At 36.3% G+C, this 17,160-nt stretch overlaps 1 protein-coding gene across 1 annotated transcript in view; it reads left to right on the top strand.

Annotated features, from left to right (window-relative positions):
* The window catches only part of UGCG (UDP-glucose ceramide glucosyltransferase), a 41,225-nt gene extending 31,497 nt beyond the window's left edge, over positions 1-9,728 (top strand). The window contains exons 5-9 of the mRNA XM_058170764.1: positions 387-499; positions 1,866-2,044; positions 3,345-3,431; positions 5,112-5,301; positions 7,185-9,728. Coding sequence (XP_058026747.1) covers positions 387-499; positions 1,866-2,044; positions 3,345-3,431; positions 5,112-5,301; positions 7,185-7,355 — 740 coding nt within the window. The 3' untranslated portion in view covers positions 7,356-9,728. The remainder of the gene's footprint in view (positions 1-386; positions 500-1,865; positions 2,045-3,344; positions 3,432-5,111; positions 5,302-7,184) is intronic.
* The last annotated feature ends 7,432 nt before the right edge of the window (positions 9,729-17,160 follow it).

The raw sequence follows: 17,160 nt of genomic DNA, 5'->3' as shown, positions 1-17,160 counted from the left end.
TCTAGATGGAACAGGATTTCTTTCAGATTCCAAGCCTTAGAGGCAAGTCATTGCGGAACTCCCACAATAGTGGTTTTTTCCTTTCAATGCTTGTATTTGCTATTTGCAGGATAGCAACCGCCTCAGGTGGATAATATTTATTCTCCAGACTGATTACTCCTATAACTACTGAGTTATCAAGCCACATTAGGACTCTGCAAGAAAAAATTAATCTCCCTCACTTTTATAATGCTCAGCAAAGCAACCAGAACTAGGAAATCACACTGGTTTTTTTGTTTTTGTTAGATAATAAGATTTCATATGTGAGGAGTAACCTAACTACTTGAGAGTAACTTTTTAAGTTAAGCCATTAAGCCATTGATGTTAACCGTAGTTCTTATTTTCAGTTAACCCAGATACACTAACAGATATGGCCAATCAAATGACTGAAAAAGTGGGTTTGGTTCATGGCCTGCCTTATGTAGCAGATAGACAGGGCTTTGCTGCCACTCTAGAACAGGTAAGTTTTCATTTATGTTTGCTCAGTTTCGAAGGCTTCAATTTTGTAAATTATAATAGTTTAAAGCTGAAAAAAGAATCAGTAAATGTAAACATTTTACTACAAAAATATTCATTACTGTAGTAAAATTGGTTCCATGTCTTCATATATTAACTCCAAAAGATTATTGTAGATAGTCTGATATTTGTGAATAGTGGTATTTAACTATCAGTGCTTTGCTGACAGTTTATTATGCAAAAAGTTTATTACTTTTACATGTAGCATTTTACATATAGAACTTTCAATTAGCTTTGAGTGAAAAGGCTTATTTGCATTCCCTCCTTCTTCTGATGATTCATTCATTGTAGCCTATATTTTTGTAGGAGACCTTTGCTTGCAGCATTTAATAACTTATTTGGCATTCTTGAGTTTTAATACATACATGTACCATAGAGATAGCAATTTTTAAAAATTTAGATGAACTGACATATTTATAAAGAATTGCATGAAGTCATAGATTCCTAAGTGGCAAATATAGCAGCCTTAATTCATATACAATGGCAATAAAGGAATCAATTGTTTGTAGTTAGTTCCTGAGCATATATTGCTTTCTTGATTTGAAATTTCAATCTTTTTTGCTTGTTAACTTTACGCCTTAATGTTGAAATAAATAGTGCTTACTGCCACAACATTTTTGTTTGCTAATTCAAGTAGAAACATCATATATACAAAGAAATCATTTATTGTTATTGGATTAGAAAAAAAATAGTATTAAAGCAAAATATTTGTAATACTCTTTACTTTATTGCATCCCTGTTTTCTTTCTCCTGTTTTTTCCTTTTATTGCTGTACCCATAATTTCTATCGTACTTATGTTGACCTTGTAGTCATTTAACTAATACCAAGGGGGGAAAAAACTTCTAGATGAACAGAAAAACTGAAAAGTGGCAATGTAGATAAATTCATAGAACTGCTTTATGTTGTGGGCTCATTCGTGTGAAGTAGGTAGATGAATAATCATTTATTCATTTATATATGTTCACTAACAGAAGTAGTGACAAAGTACTCTTAAGAACTTCAGTTTTAAGATAATCTACATTCAGATCAATACAGAAACAATGGCAATCTTTATTTGGAGATTGCAATTTTCATTAAATAATAAGAGTGACTGCATAATGAGAAAGTTCTTTTTTATACAAATTGAGCAAAACGTTACAAATGGCTGGAAAAATCCAAGGAAGCTCAAACATTTACTACATATCTTTACAACCACTGTTCTACCTCTGAATATTTGTGCAGGCAGATATTTCAAAATCTATGGCAAGTGTTCAATGTAATAATAAGAGACACTATAGAACCATGACCAAGGTATGTTTTTTTTTTAAAGGTATATTTTGGTACTTCCCATCCAAGGACATACATTTCTGCCCATATAACTGGCTTTAAATGTGTAACAGGGATGTCTTGCTTGATGAGAAAAGATGTTTTGGACCAAGCTGGAGGACTTATAGCTTTTGCACAGTATATTGCTGAAGATTACTTTATGGCTAAAGCAATAGCTGACAGGTATGATGATAATGTTCTCAGGAACAATTCACGTTTAGTGTTTTTCATAATCTGCCATGTTTTTACTTGTTTGTACAGCAGAGTTCTAGAGCACATTATTAAGAGTTTTTAAAAAAGTAAAAATTATCACTTACTCATGTCACTATGCTATTAAAACAGTAAACTAGTCTATGAACTAAGGATTTCAAACTTAAATTGTTATGGGTGCTACCTGAGCACTCACTTGCTAGACTGAAGGATGCAACACTAAAGCTTTCTCATAAACTAATATCAAAATTTTGAGTAAATAAATTTCAAAAATATAACTGCATTCAATTAAAAATAAATTTATTAAATTAAATTAAATTAAATTACTGCAAAACAGAAATATTTTTCTTATATTTAACTCTAGTCTCTTGGCAGTATGTGTATGAGTAAATTGCAGGATGACCCTCAGAATGCAATTTTGAGACCTCTGGCATAAACTATTTTAAAAAATTGCGATAAGGGATGTTGGAGAATTATTTAGATGTTTTCCTCCCAATTCAGAAATTGTTTATGAATTATTCTATAACCTTCAAAAGACGTATTGGTTCCTTCTCAGAGGGGAAATTATACCAATTAAACTGGTTCTTCTCCAATCATATTTAGATTTTTTTTCATCAAAATAGAGTTGCAAATAGGAAGTTCTTTTTTTTTTGTGATACTAAGACTAAGCTATCATAATTTATTTTCTGTACAGAGTTACATTATTTTCACCTAATTAGTTACAGCACCTAGCTAAAGCTTTCCTACATTTGAGAGGAACTTGACTCATTTATTTTTCAAAGAAATCTGAAACTTTATTTAGGTTTTTCTAGTTAACAGGATGATTAGAATAAATAAGCAGTCATGATACTGGTCCTGTTCTTTATTACACAATGTCTATATATTTTGGTTATATTTATTGATTTTATTCAGTAAACAAGTTTATATGGCAACTCACATATAAACTATGTGAAATATAGAAAAGTTACATGTTAAACAGAAAACTTGTTTTTAAGGAATATTTAAACTGTGACTATAGTTTTTTTTTAGTTAGAGCTGCCCTGATCAGTTTGTATGAGAGCATTAGAAATGTAAGACACACACCCATAACTGTTCTAGTTTGTTTGTATAGCATGGCTTTTAGGGTCAGATCTACAGCACTGTGACAGTAGTTATGAAGTATTTAAAAAGCAAACTCAATTAGTGTTTACCTTTCCAACGTTTAAAGAAAATATAGCTAATCAACATCCTTCAACAATGAGATTATTTATCTTGGTTATATTCCTTCTTTCAGAGGTTGGAAATTTCAAATGGCTTCACAAGTTGCAATGCAAAACTCTGGCTCTTATTCAATTTCACAGTTTCAGTCCAGAATGATAAGGTAAAAAAGATCCGACTTTTTATTATCTCATTTATTGACACCTTCAATTTTGTGTATGTTTTAGGTCAAAGACGTTCCATTCAAAACTAATAAAATATATAATTGTATTCATTCTTTTTTTCCCCAATCAACTGGATTTTAGCAGCTTATTCTGATTTGATTTTTTTTAATATTGTGTGATTAAAATTGTGGCAGCCATGTATTAATAAATACTTCAAATTTTCTGAAACATTCTCTATTTTGTTTGATTTTGTAATTAATATCTAGATTCAAGATATGGATTTGGCTTTCAAGTCATGTCAGATGAAACTGGTCTTTATATGTACTACTAATGCAATGGCCAGCTGCATGCCAGTCATAACTACCTTAGGCGAATCATCTTTGTTTCATATAGAGAAATGTACAAACAGTTTAGGCATGAAGGATATCTATTCTTTTATTTTTTTTAACTAAAACCTTGAGATTCACCAAGTAAAGGCAGACACAAAATTATGCTGGGAATGAAACAAGATACAGAATGCCCATTCAGAAGACAAAATCAATTACCGTCTACATTGTAAGATAAATACATATTACGTTGAATTTTGTTGGTATTATGTGAACTCATAAATGAAAAGATTTGATGGGGGGGTTGGACACAATTACATCAAAGCAATGACTCATTTGTTCTAAATTGGTTTTTACTACATATGCGTTTTAGTTTTTGAACATTTAAAAAGCAATCATGTACAAGTCATTCATTGCATAATGATTTTGAATGAACCTGGATGTGGCATTTGTCCTAGAGAAGTCTGGTTTCAGCAGATTGTCCTTGATGCTAATTCTGAAATCTATTTGTTTGATGTGCTAGAAATCATAATTAACTTCAGAGTTGTTTCTGGTTTGTGTTAATTCTAACATAGTAGATGATATTGCAGAGTTGTTGCAAAATACTCAGAGTTGGATCTGAAGTATTTAATGTGAAGGATGTAGGGTTAGGATTTGAGTTAGATTTTCAGCAGATGAGTTATTGTTTATAGATCTGTCACTCTATTATAGTCCCCTCTTTTTCCTCAAATTCAAGTCTACTGCGATAACATTTATTAGATCTACATCAATCTATTTTCATCTAATCATGTATTTTATTTTTTAAAAAATGCTGGGACCTGTTAAAATTCAGCTGTTAGTACAATGTAATCCATAAAGTAAAATGAGTTAACTAGTTGACAGCCTGAAAATGTTACCCTTTAAGGGATTCTAATCTCATTTGCTTTTTAATCCAGCATTACTCTAACTCCAATTCTTGTAGTTCAGCACTGAGGTCCAGAATATTCTGTAGTGTCCACTCCTAAGTAAGAATAAATAAAACTGCAGTTTTATCTTTGATGCTCAATAAGGAAAGAATACCAACTTTAAAAAAACAATTTTATATCAGATTTCCCACAGATCAGGAGAAGTCTTTTAAAATTAACTTTCATTTATCAACTTCTTTTTTTTATTGAAAAAGTTTTTACAAAATTTCCCCCCCCCTTTTCCCCCCTCCCCCTCTCCATCCACTCCCCCCTCCAAAATCACCCTCATTCCTCCCCCCCCCACTTCCCAGAACAAACACAAGGTAGTTCAAATCATTTATCAATTTCTGAATGCAGTAATAAATATTACTTTCCCCTACTTAATTTTTTTTTTATTTCTTACATATAGGTGGGCCAAATTACGGATTAACATGCTTCCAGCCACAATAATCTGTGAGCCAATCTCAGAATGCTTTGTTGCGAGTTTGATTATTGGATGGGCAGTTCATCATATGTTCAGATGGGACATAATGGTGTTTTTTATGTGTCATTGTTTGGCATGGTTTATATTTGACTACATTCAACTCAGGGCTGTCCAGGTAGGTTCTACTGAATGGAGACTCAGATATAATAGAGTTTCTTTTGTAAATTAATTACCATGCTTTTTTTGCATGAATATTTTAAAACTATTAAAATATTTTAAGTGTATCTATAAATTCAGAATGAAGACTATGCAAAATGCAAATACTAATGTATTTTTGTGTCATGAGTAGCACAGTTTCATGCAATAGAACATGTTAAAACATTTAGGCATTTGATTGATATGAAGGATTGAGGTTCATAAATATTCTCAAACACATCTACCAACATTTTTGAATTAAATGAGCAAGAAATTTGAGTTGACAAACTGTCTACATACCAATTGAATAATTTATGTTATTAAGAGTAATAACATCTAATGTGAAGGGTATTTGGATTGTAATCAATGGGGATGTTATCTGAGTGGAAAGATCTGTTGAAGACACCTAAGTTTTTGCTTAATTCCTTTTTTTTCTTATGCTGTCTGTTCTCTTCCCCCCCCCCACCACAAAAAAAAAAATCTGGAGAGTTAAAAAATCTCTGGAACAGAAAAGGAATGCCATAAAAGCTGACAGTGGGGGAAATTAGGTGTCTGAAATCTGGGTGGTAAATTTAAGCAAATAATGCCACAGTGGTTAATTATGCATGTACAGGTAGACCTTAACAACAGCTCATTTGGTGACCATTCAAAATTACAGTGGCACTGAAAAAAGTGACTTCTTACCATTTTTCACACTTACAACCGTTGCAGCATCCATGTGGTCACGGGATTTGCATTCGGATGCTTGACAACTGACTCACATTTATGATGGTGGCAGTATCTGGGAATCATGTGATCCCCTTTTGTGACCTTCTAACAAGCAAAGTGAATGGGGAAACCAGATTCACTTAACAGCTGTGTTACTAATTTAAGAACTCCAGTGATTTACTTAACAAAATGCAGTGAGAAAAGTCGTAAAATGGGGCAAAACTCACTTAACAAATTTTTCACTTAACAATATAAATTTTGGGTTTGATTGTGGTCATAGGTTTGAGGACTACCTGTACTGATAATACTGTAGAAACAGGACTATGTAGGGTTCCTTCAGCATGTCCCTCTGAGTCCATAACATGAAGCTGGTATAGTAGAATTGTCTTCTGGTGATCCATTTATGTACCCTTTGGAGGTACTTTGGAGAAGGAGTGGGCTTTTTGGCTGCAGTTACAGGTAGTCTTTGTCTTACAACCTTTTGTTTGAGACTATTCAGAGTTACAGTGGTACTAAAAAAAAGTGACTTACAGCTGGTTCTCACACGTAACAGTAACAACATCCCCTCAGTCACATGATCAAAACTCAGACACTTAGCAACCAGCATAATCATCATTTGCAAACATCATTTGCAAACATTCAAGCTGGTTTCTGAGAAGCAAAGTCAACAGAGGAAGCCAGATTCACTTAACAACTGCAGTGATTTGCTTAACAACTGTGGCTCACTTAACAACTGCCTTGCTTAGCGATGGAAATTCTGTCCCAATTGTGGTCATGAGTCAAGGACTACCTGTATTTGGCCTCTTTGTATCACACAAGTAGTACAGTTCTTGTGAAAGTACCATGTTGAATGATCTATACAATGTTTTCAGGATACTAATTAGTCTATATAAAAGTCATGCATACTTTCATTAAAGATTCTAATAGAGCCTTTAGTTTCTAATTAATTTGGTTTAGAATAGTTGTTTCTTTAAAAATATGAGCTTCAGATTCGCCTGGAGTATTAGAAATAATAGCTAAAAAGTAGCCCCTAAGCTACTTATTTTTTTTTGCCTCTTATAGTAATCTTTTTTAATTTAAGCTTATTAAGTAAATATTTAATTTGGTTGGTGAAATTGTTACTAATTATGAACTTCTGTTCATATAATCCCCCAGGGCAGTGCTCTGTGTTTTTCAAAACTTGACTATGCAGTAGCATGGTTCATCAGAGAATCCATGACGATATACATTTTCCTCTCAGCTTTGTGGGATCCTACTATTAGCTGGAGGACAGGACGCTACAGATTACGCTGTGGAGGCACTGCAGAAGAGATCCTTGATGTATAGCCACAGCTTTGTGACTGTGTATTTCAAGAAAAGAGAAAGTATTACAAATTATGTTTATATAAATGCTTTTAAAAGATCTACCTTCAATAGTTTTATTACCTGTATGTTTTCATATCTGTTCTCTAATTTATTTTGCATGGCACTTGCATCTGTGAAAAACAAACAAACATCTATAGTCTTGGCCAAATGGTACCTTGTTTTTATGTACAAAATCAAATCAAGAGGATTGGTTCCAGGATTCATTTTTCTTAGGAATGTTCTGCAGCAAGTTCTACAAACAGCATCTTTCAGTTTAGCAAAAGCTACTCTCTATTAATCAAAGGACATAATCCACTGGGAATAAATTCTGCGTAGGTCCACTGAAAAATCTATTGGATGTATGCCAAGCACAGCTATGCGTTTGTCCCAAATGGTTTTCTGGTCATTGGACTGCATCCTCTAAAAGGCTAACAATGTAAATACAAGAGTGGTTAGCTTTGGAAAGCACAAGTGGTGGGGCACAAGGAGAGAAGCTTTTTAGATGATCTATGCCTACCTCTTGCAGTTGCTGCAGAGCAAATATGAATAGGTAACTGGGCTTTAGGAATAGCAAAATGTGTATCTCTGTCTGGGTATATACAGATTAAATTATTTTGGTCTCTCTGCAGTGAGCCAGAAGTTTGATGTGGAACGTGGGAAGAATTAGTGCTTCAATGGGGGGCATCTTTTGGCCAACTCTAACTGGTTCTGTCTCGAACCATTTTAATCACTGTGCTGTAATTAGCCTAGCTAATCTTCTCCATTCCCATTCTACTTTTTTAAAGGGGTGTTTTTGTTTCTCTGTAAGTAAACATTTGATAGTTATAGGGAGAGGGGATGCATTTCAGAAACATTTCACATATGACCTATTTTCTTACTGTCTTCTTTAGAATGTAACTTCATGAAGCAGGTATTTATTATCTTTTTTTAAAGTGGGCATCTTTCTGTCTACACTAGTCATCCTTAAGTATCAAATTGCAATAGATGTCAGTATATTAAAAGGCAAAGTGAATTTGCTGTTACTGATTTGAACTTGTAAGCTTTAATTATCAACTGGATCTTCTTTTGGAATTTTTCCTTCTAATAATCTGGTCTTTCAATTGGGTTTTTGTATTCAAGCTATAATTGCTAAAAGAAAAAAAGACTAGATAATAACCAATTTGTAAATGCATGCTATTTCTCTCTCCCCACCCCCCACCCCTTTTAACTCCGTTTGTTCTCCCACCCATTATTGGATTGCTCTTAACATGGTGAACTGGACTTGTTTAAATGTGACTTTGATCACAAAGCAAATTGAGAGGGGCACTGCATTAAGCCTTTTGTTTTCTTTTGTATTTGTACTTATGTCGCTTCTCCCCCCCCCAAAAAAAAATGTGGGCATGGCATGTTATCACCATAAAGGACATTTGCAAAATGCATTGCCAGTCAGACAGCTTTAAGTCCTAGGTTGCGACACTTCTGTGATAAAGAGCATAATTTGTAGCATTTTAGCAATAATTATGAGTATTTATGGAATTGGATGTTTTTCCAATTTACTGAGCCAGTGCATTTAATTGTCTGGTATACACACAGTGTAAAGTAATAGGGTGCGTGTTTGAGCACGTACATTTTTGTGTGCAGACAAATCCTATGAAACATTCCCCAGAGCTTTGTTTGCCTTATGACATTACAGAAATTGTTTTGAAGGGCATCTTTCCCCTTGAACGAAGGCTTTTAATGCATGTTTCATTCTTTACATGTGAATCAGGAAGAGCTGCTTCCTGAGGAAGATTGCATATTGCAAACTAGTCTGGTTATGAGCCATTCCAGTTGTGTTTTTATCATGTTTCTTGTTATCACTGATACCTAGCTTAATTTTGCTTATGATATTGATATATTTCTGTTTGTTCTATGAAGTTTGGTTGACGCCATCCATTGCACTGTTAAAGTGAAGCTTAGCTGACTTGGCTTGATGCTGATCACCATGTGCAGTGTAATACAAAAACCAAAAAGGCTGGACAGACTTCAATGTGTGTATGTGTGTGCACATATGTATGTGAGAGAGACCTATGAAGAACTATGTAAGAGAAGTACGAATGTGTGTGTGTGTGTGTGTGTATGTGTGTGTGTGCGCATTAGTGAAACCTTTATGATTTAAAGGAAACTGATGCTTCACCTTAATAAACAACTTAATTTCTTGTATAAGAAATCTGGGTTGATTTTGAAAAAAAACCTTAAAAATATTGTAGGAGGGCACTATGACAGAACAGAGCAACGGTTCAAAATGCTTAATCTAGAATTGTCTGTCAACATGTTAAGAATACCATGTTTATTTAAGATTGTCTTGTTTTGTTTAAAAATAAATTTTGAATACAATCACATGTTTTGAGAAAATGCTTTTATTTATTGCTTTTATTTTCATTTAATATCCTGTGAATGCTTCTCATATGGAGATCAGTGCTTTTCATCTTGTGACATTTTTACCATTTCATTTCTATAAAAATGTATTCAATTACATCAAATATGATCCTAATTAAAGTTTATTTGAATATGTGTATGCATGTACACACACACAGAGACACAGACACACACACAGAGAGAACTGTCACTAAAATATAGACACACATTTACAATTGGAGATGTGTACTGTTAAGCTACTTCTTTGTTTAATACTTCTTTATACTACCAGTGCTCTGCATGACTTACAAAGATAGAATAAAATGTCAGTTAAAATTATAACTATAAAAGCATATTAGATGTAAAGCATACATCATAGGGTTTGTGGGTTAAATAAATGTTTTAAGTTCCTTCAAAAAACTGCTGAAGAGGAAAGGTCTTACTTCAAGTTGAGTGGCAGTTTGTTCCATAATATAGACTCTACTATGGAACAAAACAGAAATTCCTTTTGGTCAAATTTTATCTACAACAGGATCAGTAAGAGGTACACCATGCATGAGTGTAGATATGACAGGGCAGAAGGAAGCCAACCTATTTTTGTGCTTAAGTCATGAATGGATTCATATACCATTGTGAACACTTTGAATTGGGCTTGGAAGACAAGTGGGGCTTTTTGAACATAGAAATAGTTTAGGGTCTTAAAAAGATACCACTCAACGGCAGAGATGCATTCTGGACCAGTTGCAATTCCTGATACATTTATTAATATGAATATATTGCAATAGTCCAGATTATCAGTGCATGAGTTGTGGAAGATAAATATCTCTTCTCTGAGTACAGTTGATGCAGTCTGGGTGATGACATCTTTAAACTGCATCCACTTTTTAGAATAGGTCTTACAAGTGGTAGATTGCCAGAGGGTTTTTCATTAAATACAACTTGAAAACTTTAGATGTGGCCTGGATCTTGCAGTCTGCTGATGTTGAATGATGTTCTGACAGCACTTGGTTCCTTACGGCATAATGGGACTATGCACATATTGAAGATTGAAGAGACCAGCCTGTGATATATCCAGTACTCAGCACCATGCATGGGCTAAGTGACGTCTTTAAGGACATGCTGACATACTGTGACATGGTCAAGTAGGTGGTGATACATGGACCTGGGATTGTTTTGCACTTGTTTGCAAGTCTGAACATACGTTAGCAATGCACAGATTGTGCTTGATACACTTGCTCAGAAGCAGCAAGCCATTGCTGTTTAGTTTTCCCAGCCCATGCCTCCCAAAATCTCCATCCTAATTGTCAATGTCGGTCTTCATTCTAGCATTGAACTTATCCAAATTAATAAGTTTGTTGTTGTTGGAGTTGTTTGAATAATCTAGTCCAGGCCCTCGTAGAAATCTTCCTTATCTTCATCTGGACCCATGAGACTTGGTGTATAGACCACTGGCAATGGTGATATACCGGAACCTCTGAGAAGAAAGTGGAACTTCAAAATACAGGTAATCCTCAATTTATGTCCACAATTGAGCCCCAAATTTCTGTTATTAAGAGAGACATTGATTTTGTCCCATTTTACAATCTTATCTTACCACAATTGTTAAGTGAATCACTGCAGTTGATAAGTTAGTAACCCAGTTGTTAAGTGAATCTTGCTTGCCCATTGACTTTTCTTGTCAGAAGGTTGCGGAAGGTGATCATGTGACCGTGGGACACAACAATGGTCGTAAGTATGAGCCAGGTGCCAAACATCTGAATAATCACATGATTATGAAGATGCTTCAAAGTCCTTCACTCTGAAGAACGGTCATAAGTCACTTTTTTCAGTGCCGTTATAACTTTGAATGGTCACTAAGCGACGTGTTTTAAGTCGAGGACTTACCTGTATGTTCATTTATTCCAGTGGGTAGAGTAGAGACATTCTTCAGCCGAGGTTTTGATTGCAAAACCTACTCTGTTAGTTCTGTTGTCTCTCTTTGCTTTCCCTTCCCAGGAGAATGTATATCCACTTGCCGCTTCCTGTAGTAAACCCTAATCGGCAACCTGAGTGCAATGATATCATGGCTATAATGTTGAAATTCAGCTGCTCTAAGTGCTGTTCGTCTTTGAAGGCTTGGTACCTTGTCTCTATCCCCAATATGCAGATGTGCCACCCCTCCAATGATAACTTCTTTTTCTTGATATGCAACCACTAAGGAAATCATATGCGATCTGTGGTTAGCTAACCAGATGTTGTGGTACAGGGACTATTTGGGATACCTTTTCTAATCCGTCCTTCAGGTGAAGATGGACAGCTTTAAAAAGAGCTGTCCAGTCACCCTGGATCTTGCTGGACATCTCTGCTGTCCAGTGTAGTGAGATGACCAACCACTTTGATCATAGATCCCTTGCAACTTGCAGGTATTTATGACCCTCACAGTGTCCCACAGTTACATGATCACCATTTGCAGACTTCACAACTGGCTTCCAACAGAGTCCATGGAGAAGCCAGTATTAAAATGGCAAATTTCAGTCACAGGATGCCTCAGTTAATGACCATGGTTGATTTACTTAATAACTGCAATGAAAACAATGGAAGTCCAATATAGCCATGAGACATTTTGCTTAATAACCAGGAAATGTTTGTTATGGCATCGATATTACCGCGTTTCTAGCATAACCTTAGGTCTGGTGCTTTACCTTTCTATAATAACCATAATAAATGTTGGAAATTATTATAATTAATAATTATATTACATAATTATAATAAAGGAAAGTACAATAACAAATTATCTTTATTAAATACATGTGCTGGTGCCAACTCCCCCCCCCCCAAAAAAAGTGAACAAACTACAGTGACAGGAGATTAAACCTATGTTGATTGAGATTAGGCCTTGGGTGTCAGAGTCACAATTCAGGGGTATCCTTAGTATCAACACTGGGTACCTTGATTTAATCAGCTTGCTGAAACCAGTTAAAATCATGGGACAACTGCATCATTTTCTGAAGGTACCATGTCTGGCCTCAAACATTCATCAGGAATGTTTAAGTCCTTTGTTACTGTCTCATACATGTAACCTTTTCTTTTATGAAAGCTTTATACTCCTTTGTAGGAACAATTCGGGCACTGAGTGTCAAATATAGAGCCAGCAAAACCTATGTAATTTGGAATGAGGGAATTGGGTTATAGACAGAAGTTTGTGGTTTTTGTCTCACAAATTTTGATATATTTGTTGGGAATACAAGCGGCTTCTCTCTCATTTCTGTAATTCTGTCTCGTGGGTTTCTCCAGTCTTACAGCAGTTGTGTAGACAGATGTTTTTGCTTAGTCATTGATGCTGTTTGGAGCATCAGCTGTGCATAGACAGGAAAGCCACTGCCTCTTCAGGGCTCTTGATATCCAATAGTTTGGAAGAATGTATTTATTTTCAAGGACAGAAGTATAAAAACCTCTGACAAGTGAAAACTGGAGTGTTAGTCGTTTCTTCTTTCCTGTGGAAAACCACTTCTTCCTCAAATGGAACGGTTCAGTTTAAAGAATGTTCCCTAAAAAGTTCACTGAATGTAATTTTTTCTGAGGTTAAATGTTGCTTTTTAATGAATGTTTTATGCATATTGGCGTCTCTCAAATTCTGCGTGAATGCCACATTGCCACATGCTTTCACTTTTTTGTTGTCCTAACAAATGTAAACTTTTCTCCAAACCGGTGTCCTCCAGATGTGTTAGGCCATGTCAACAGTACAATCTGAGAATAATGCCAATTATTTCTTAGTTTGGAAGATGAGGAGGAACATTACCACAAAGACCATTTCCTGCTGTTTAGCCCATCCATTTCTCTTTTACCATGTTAAACCCACAGCCCTTCACTTTAACCCATGGACCTGCCTTCCAATCCATACAAAATCCAAAATATATTGTGGTTTAACATCACAATGAAACTAGAATTATTTCCATTGGGTTTTATGGAACAAAATTAGAAAAGAAATAGGGGAAAACCATATTATATATGGAAACTGTGGCAAGATTACCAAATGCAAAAAGCAATGGAAAAGCAATGAAATACAGTAGAAGATTGGATTATAAAATTAACTGAACTTGCAGAAATGGCTAAGCTAATTTTTCTCTGGTCAGAGAAAAAAAAGCACATAAGACTGGAAAAATTTCATGGACTTGTTGAAAGAAGAAAAGATAGAATTGATGATTTATTGATTTGGGGATTAAAAAGGTCCAAAGTTGAAGAGGAAAAGAACAAGATTTGTGTGTGTGAGAGAGAGAGAAAGAAAGAGAAAGAATATGTACAGAATATACATGAAACAAACCCATGAACTTGCCTTCCAGCTAAACTAGAGATTTGCATGGCTGTGTGATTCAGCTGTGAATCATGTTGAATATTATTATGAATTGGATATCACGGTAGATATATTACACATTTCAAATGAGATCTTTCATGCACCTGCCACAATGTTCCATCAGTAGCCATTTGAAATCCTTTTGCGGGACATTTGATTTCAAGTCATGTGAGAGTTGGTACCATAAATAAAATAATAAAAATTAGAACTTTGCAATGTGCAAAATGAGAAGGAAGGAAGGAAGGAAGGAAGGAAGATATTAGAAGCAAGGAAACTGGAAGTGAAGACATTAGAGAGAAGCTACTGGAATACTCTAATGTTGCCAGCTGCAGGCAAAAAGCTGTGTAGAAAAAGAAAAACAGGTTGGCTCAAAGTCAAGAATTCTTGGTAGCTGTTGTGCAAGTTTTCTTCCAACTGCATGGCGTAGGCCTTCCTGAATCTATGAATGGCATGCAAAAGTTGGTAACCCAAATATTGGGCTACTGGATTGAAGCTCTCTGCAGGCTAGCCTTGAGTAGATGCTTGATTTCTCAGAGCAGCTGGGAAATACCACTAAAACGTACTGTCTAAATCAGTGCAGCCGTGAACATTTCACTTGGGCTGAAGTTCCAGTTTCAAGCAACGAAGCTGAAAGGTAATATGAGAAAAGAGGAAAGCTCCAGTTATGGAGTTTGGCCCTGGAGGGGAAAACAGTGCCACAAGAAGACAAAGAAACACACACTTGAAAATGTGTGATGCTTTCAGACACCTTGGAGTTTCACAAGATTCCTACATAGAGGAAGAAATTTCTTGGAGTCATAATGTTTTTATCCCCCTGAAATGGACTGTATTGCATGAACTAGAGTAATGAAATCATTTTTGGACCTGTTTGACTGGGATTGTGACCTAGAGTTTTCAGAAATGGTTCATTTGCTTTGCTTGTATATCCTGCATGTAGACAACAACTTTTAATTCAATTAATGTAGAGCACATACGGATTCTGAATTTTATATGCTTTGAAAGACCTGAATATGCACAATTAGGATTAGAGTATTTCTATCCCTGTCTCCTTTCTGTTTGCATAATCTAAGGAGAACAAAGTGTATATTTTAGGTTAGTTGCTAGGAAGACCAAAAAAAATGCACATGTAAATGCCATTATGCCTTAAGTTTTTGATCTGACATATTATACAAAAATGGGCAACTCAGAAACAGAAGTGGCTGCCGGGGCATGGTGGAAAAAAAATAAAGATGGTGCAATTGAAATTCCACCCATTTTTAAATGTATGTTATGTGTATTCACATAAAGAAAATGAGGAAGGCTCCTCTCATATTGTCACGGATATCATCTTCAATCTTTTTTACCACACCTTTGAGGACACTCTCGAACACTATACACAATGTTATCCTGGTTTGTCTCCTTTGTTTGCCTTTCTTTGAGGCAGCCAGTGTTGATCAGGTCTGATCCTGAACCCCACCTTTGTGGGTAGGAGAGCAAGTCCCTAAAGAGTCAGTGCTTTCTCTGCTTCTATTTAACATCTACATCAGGGGTGTCATACTCAAGGCCCGTGGGCCAGATCCAGCCTGTGGGGTGCTTAGATCTGGCCTATGAGGCCACCCTGGAAACAGTGAGAGACCAGCCTGTGGTGCCTCTGCCAATGAAAATGGGCTCCTGAGCTCCATTTCTGGCTGTGACAGTCTCCTGCAACCCTCTGCCAGCAAAAACGAAGGCCTCCCAAGCTCGGTTTTCGCTGGCAGAGAGTTGCAGGAAGCTGTTGCAGCCGGAAACAGAGCTCGGGAGCTCGATTTTGCCTGCAGAGCACTCGGGTCATCACAGGTGCCCCGACAGTGACTTCGAGCAGGCCCCGCCCACTCTGGCCACACCCATCCCAGCCCCCTGAGGTCAAACACAATCCTGATACAGCCCTCAATGAAATTGAGTTTGACACCCCTGATCTACATCAAACCGCTGGAGAAGATCATCTTTCATCCATGGGTGAGATATCATTAATATGCTGAGGCTACTCAGTTGTATATCTCTGCCTGTGGTGAGTTAAATAATGCTACAGTTGTCCTTTCTAGGTGCCTGGAGGTTGTTGAGGTCTGTATAAGAAGTAAAAGATTAAAACGAACCCTGGCAAGATGAGTGGCTTTGAATCTGGGACTCTTGGAAGATTACCACTTTTGGTTATAGATGGGGTTGTACCATTCCAGATTGACCTGGTGCATAATCTGGGAGTTCTCTTGGATGACGATTCCAAGCAGATGGAAGTTGTGGTCAGGAGGGCCTTTGCACAGCTGTGTGTTATGTACCAGTTATGCCTTTTCCTGGACCAACAGGCTCTTCTTACAGTCACTGGTCACCTCCTGTTTGGACTATTATCATGTGCTCTTCATGGGGTTGCCCTTGAGGAGCATCTGGAAGCTTCAGTTGGCTCAAAACGCAGTGGCCTACATGGTTTTGTGCAAGTCCAAATTTGCAAAGGTGTCATCTCTGCGGGAGCTGCATTGGTTGCCGATTTGCTTCTGGGCGCAATTCAAGGTATTGGCTTTAAAGCCCTTCGTGGTTTGGGGTTATTTAACAGATTGTCTCTTCTTAATTACATTTATCTGGCCCACCAGAGCAAGAAGACGGGATGCTGTGGGTCCCAGCTATCAGGTAAATACATCTATTGGGATCCCTCCATTTGGAACATAATTCCCCCAGACATAAGATTGGTCTCCACCTTGTTGCTTTTTTTTTGCAAGACCTTGAAGACCTGGTTTTCTCAGTGGACAGAGGGCCCCAGTCAAAGCTGATTAAGTGGCTTGTTTGACTCTGTTGTTGCCATCACAGTGTTGGGGATGGGTGGGATTTAAATTGTGAAATTTTAAATCCACTTTAACTGTGGCTTTTTAATGTTGTATGCCACCTGGAGTAACTGTGTGACTTTGACGGCTATATAAACTTGTTTAATAAATAAATTATAAAAGAAGGAGCAAGATTCCAAGCTAATCCGGCATCTAACTTCCAAAACTCATAGGCAAGCCAAGGTGCCCCACAGTTCTTGTTTAAGTCTTTGATAACTTAAAAAGGTGTCATCCTCTTTCACAGACATAGCAT

The sequence above is a fragment of the Ahaetulla prasina genome, chromosome 2, assembly GCF_028640845.1.
Source record: "Ahaetulla prasina isolate Xishuangbanna chromosome 2, ASM2864084v1, whole genome shotgun sequence".
Taxonomy (NCBI): domain Eukaryota; kingdom Metazoa; phylum Chordata; class Lepidosauria; order Squamata; family Colubridae; genus Ahaetulla; species Ahaetulla prasina.
This window is presented reverse-complemented; position numbering and strand designations above follow the sequence as displayed.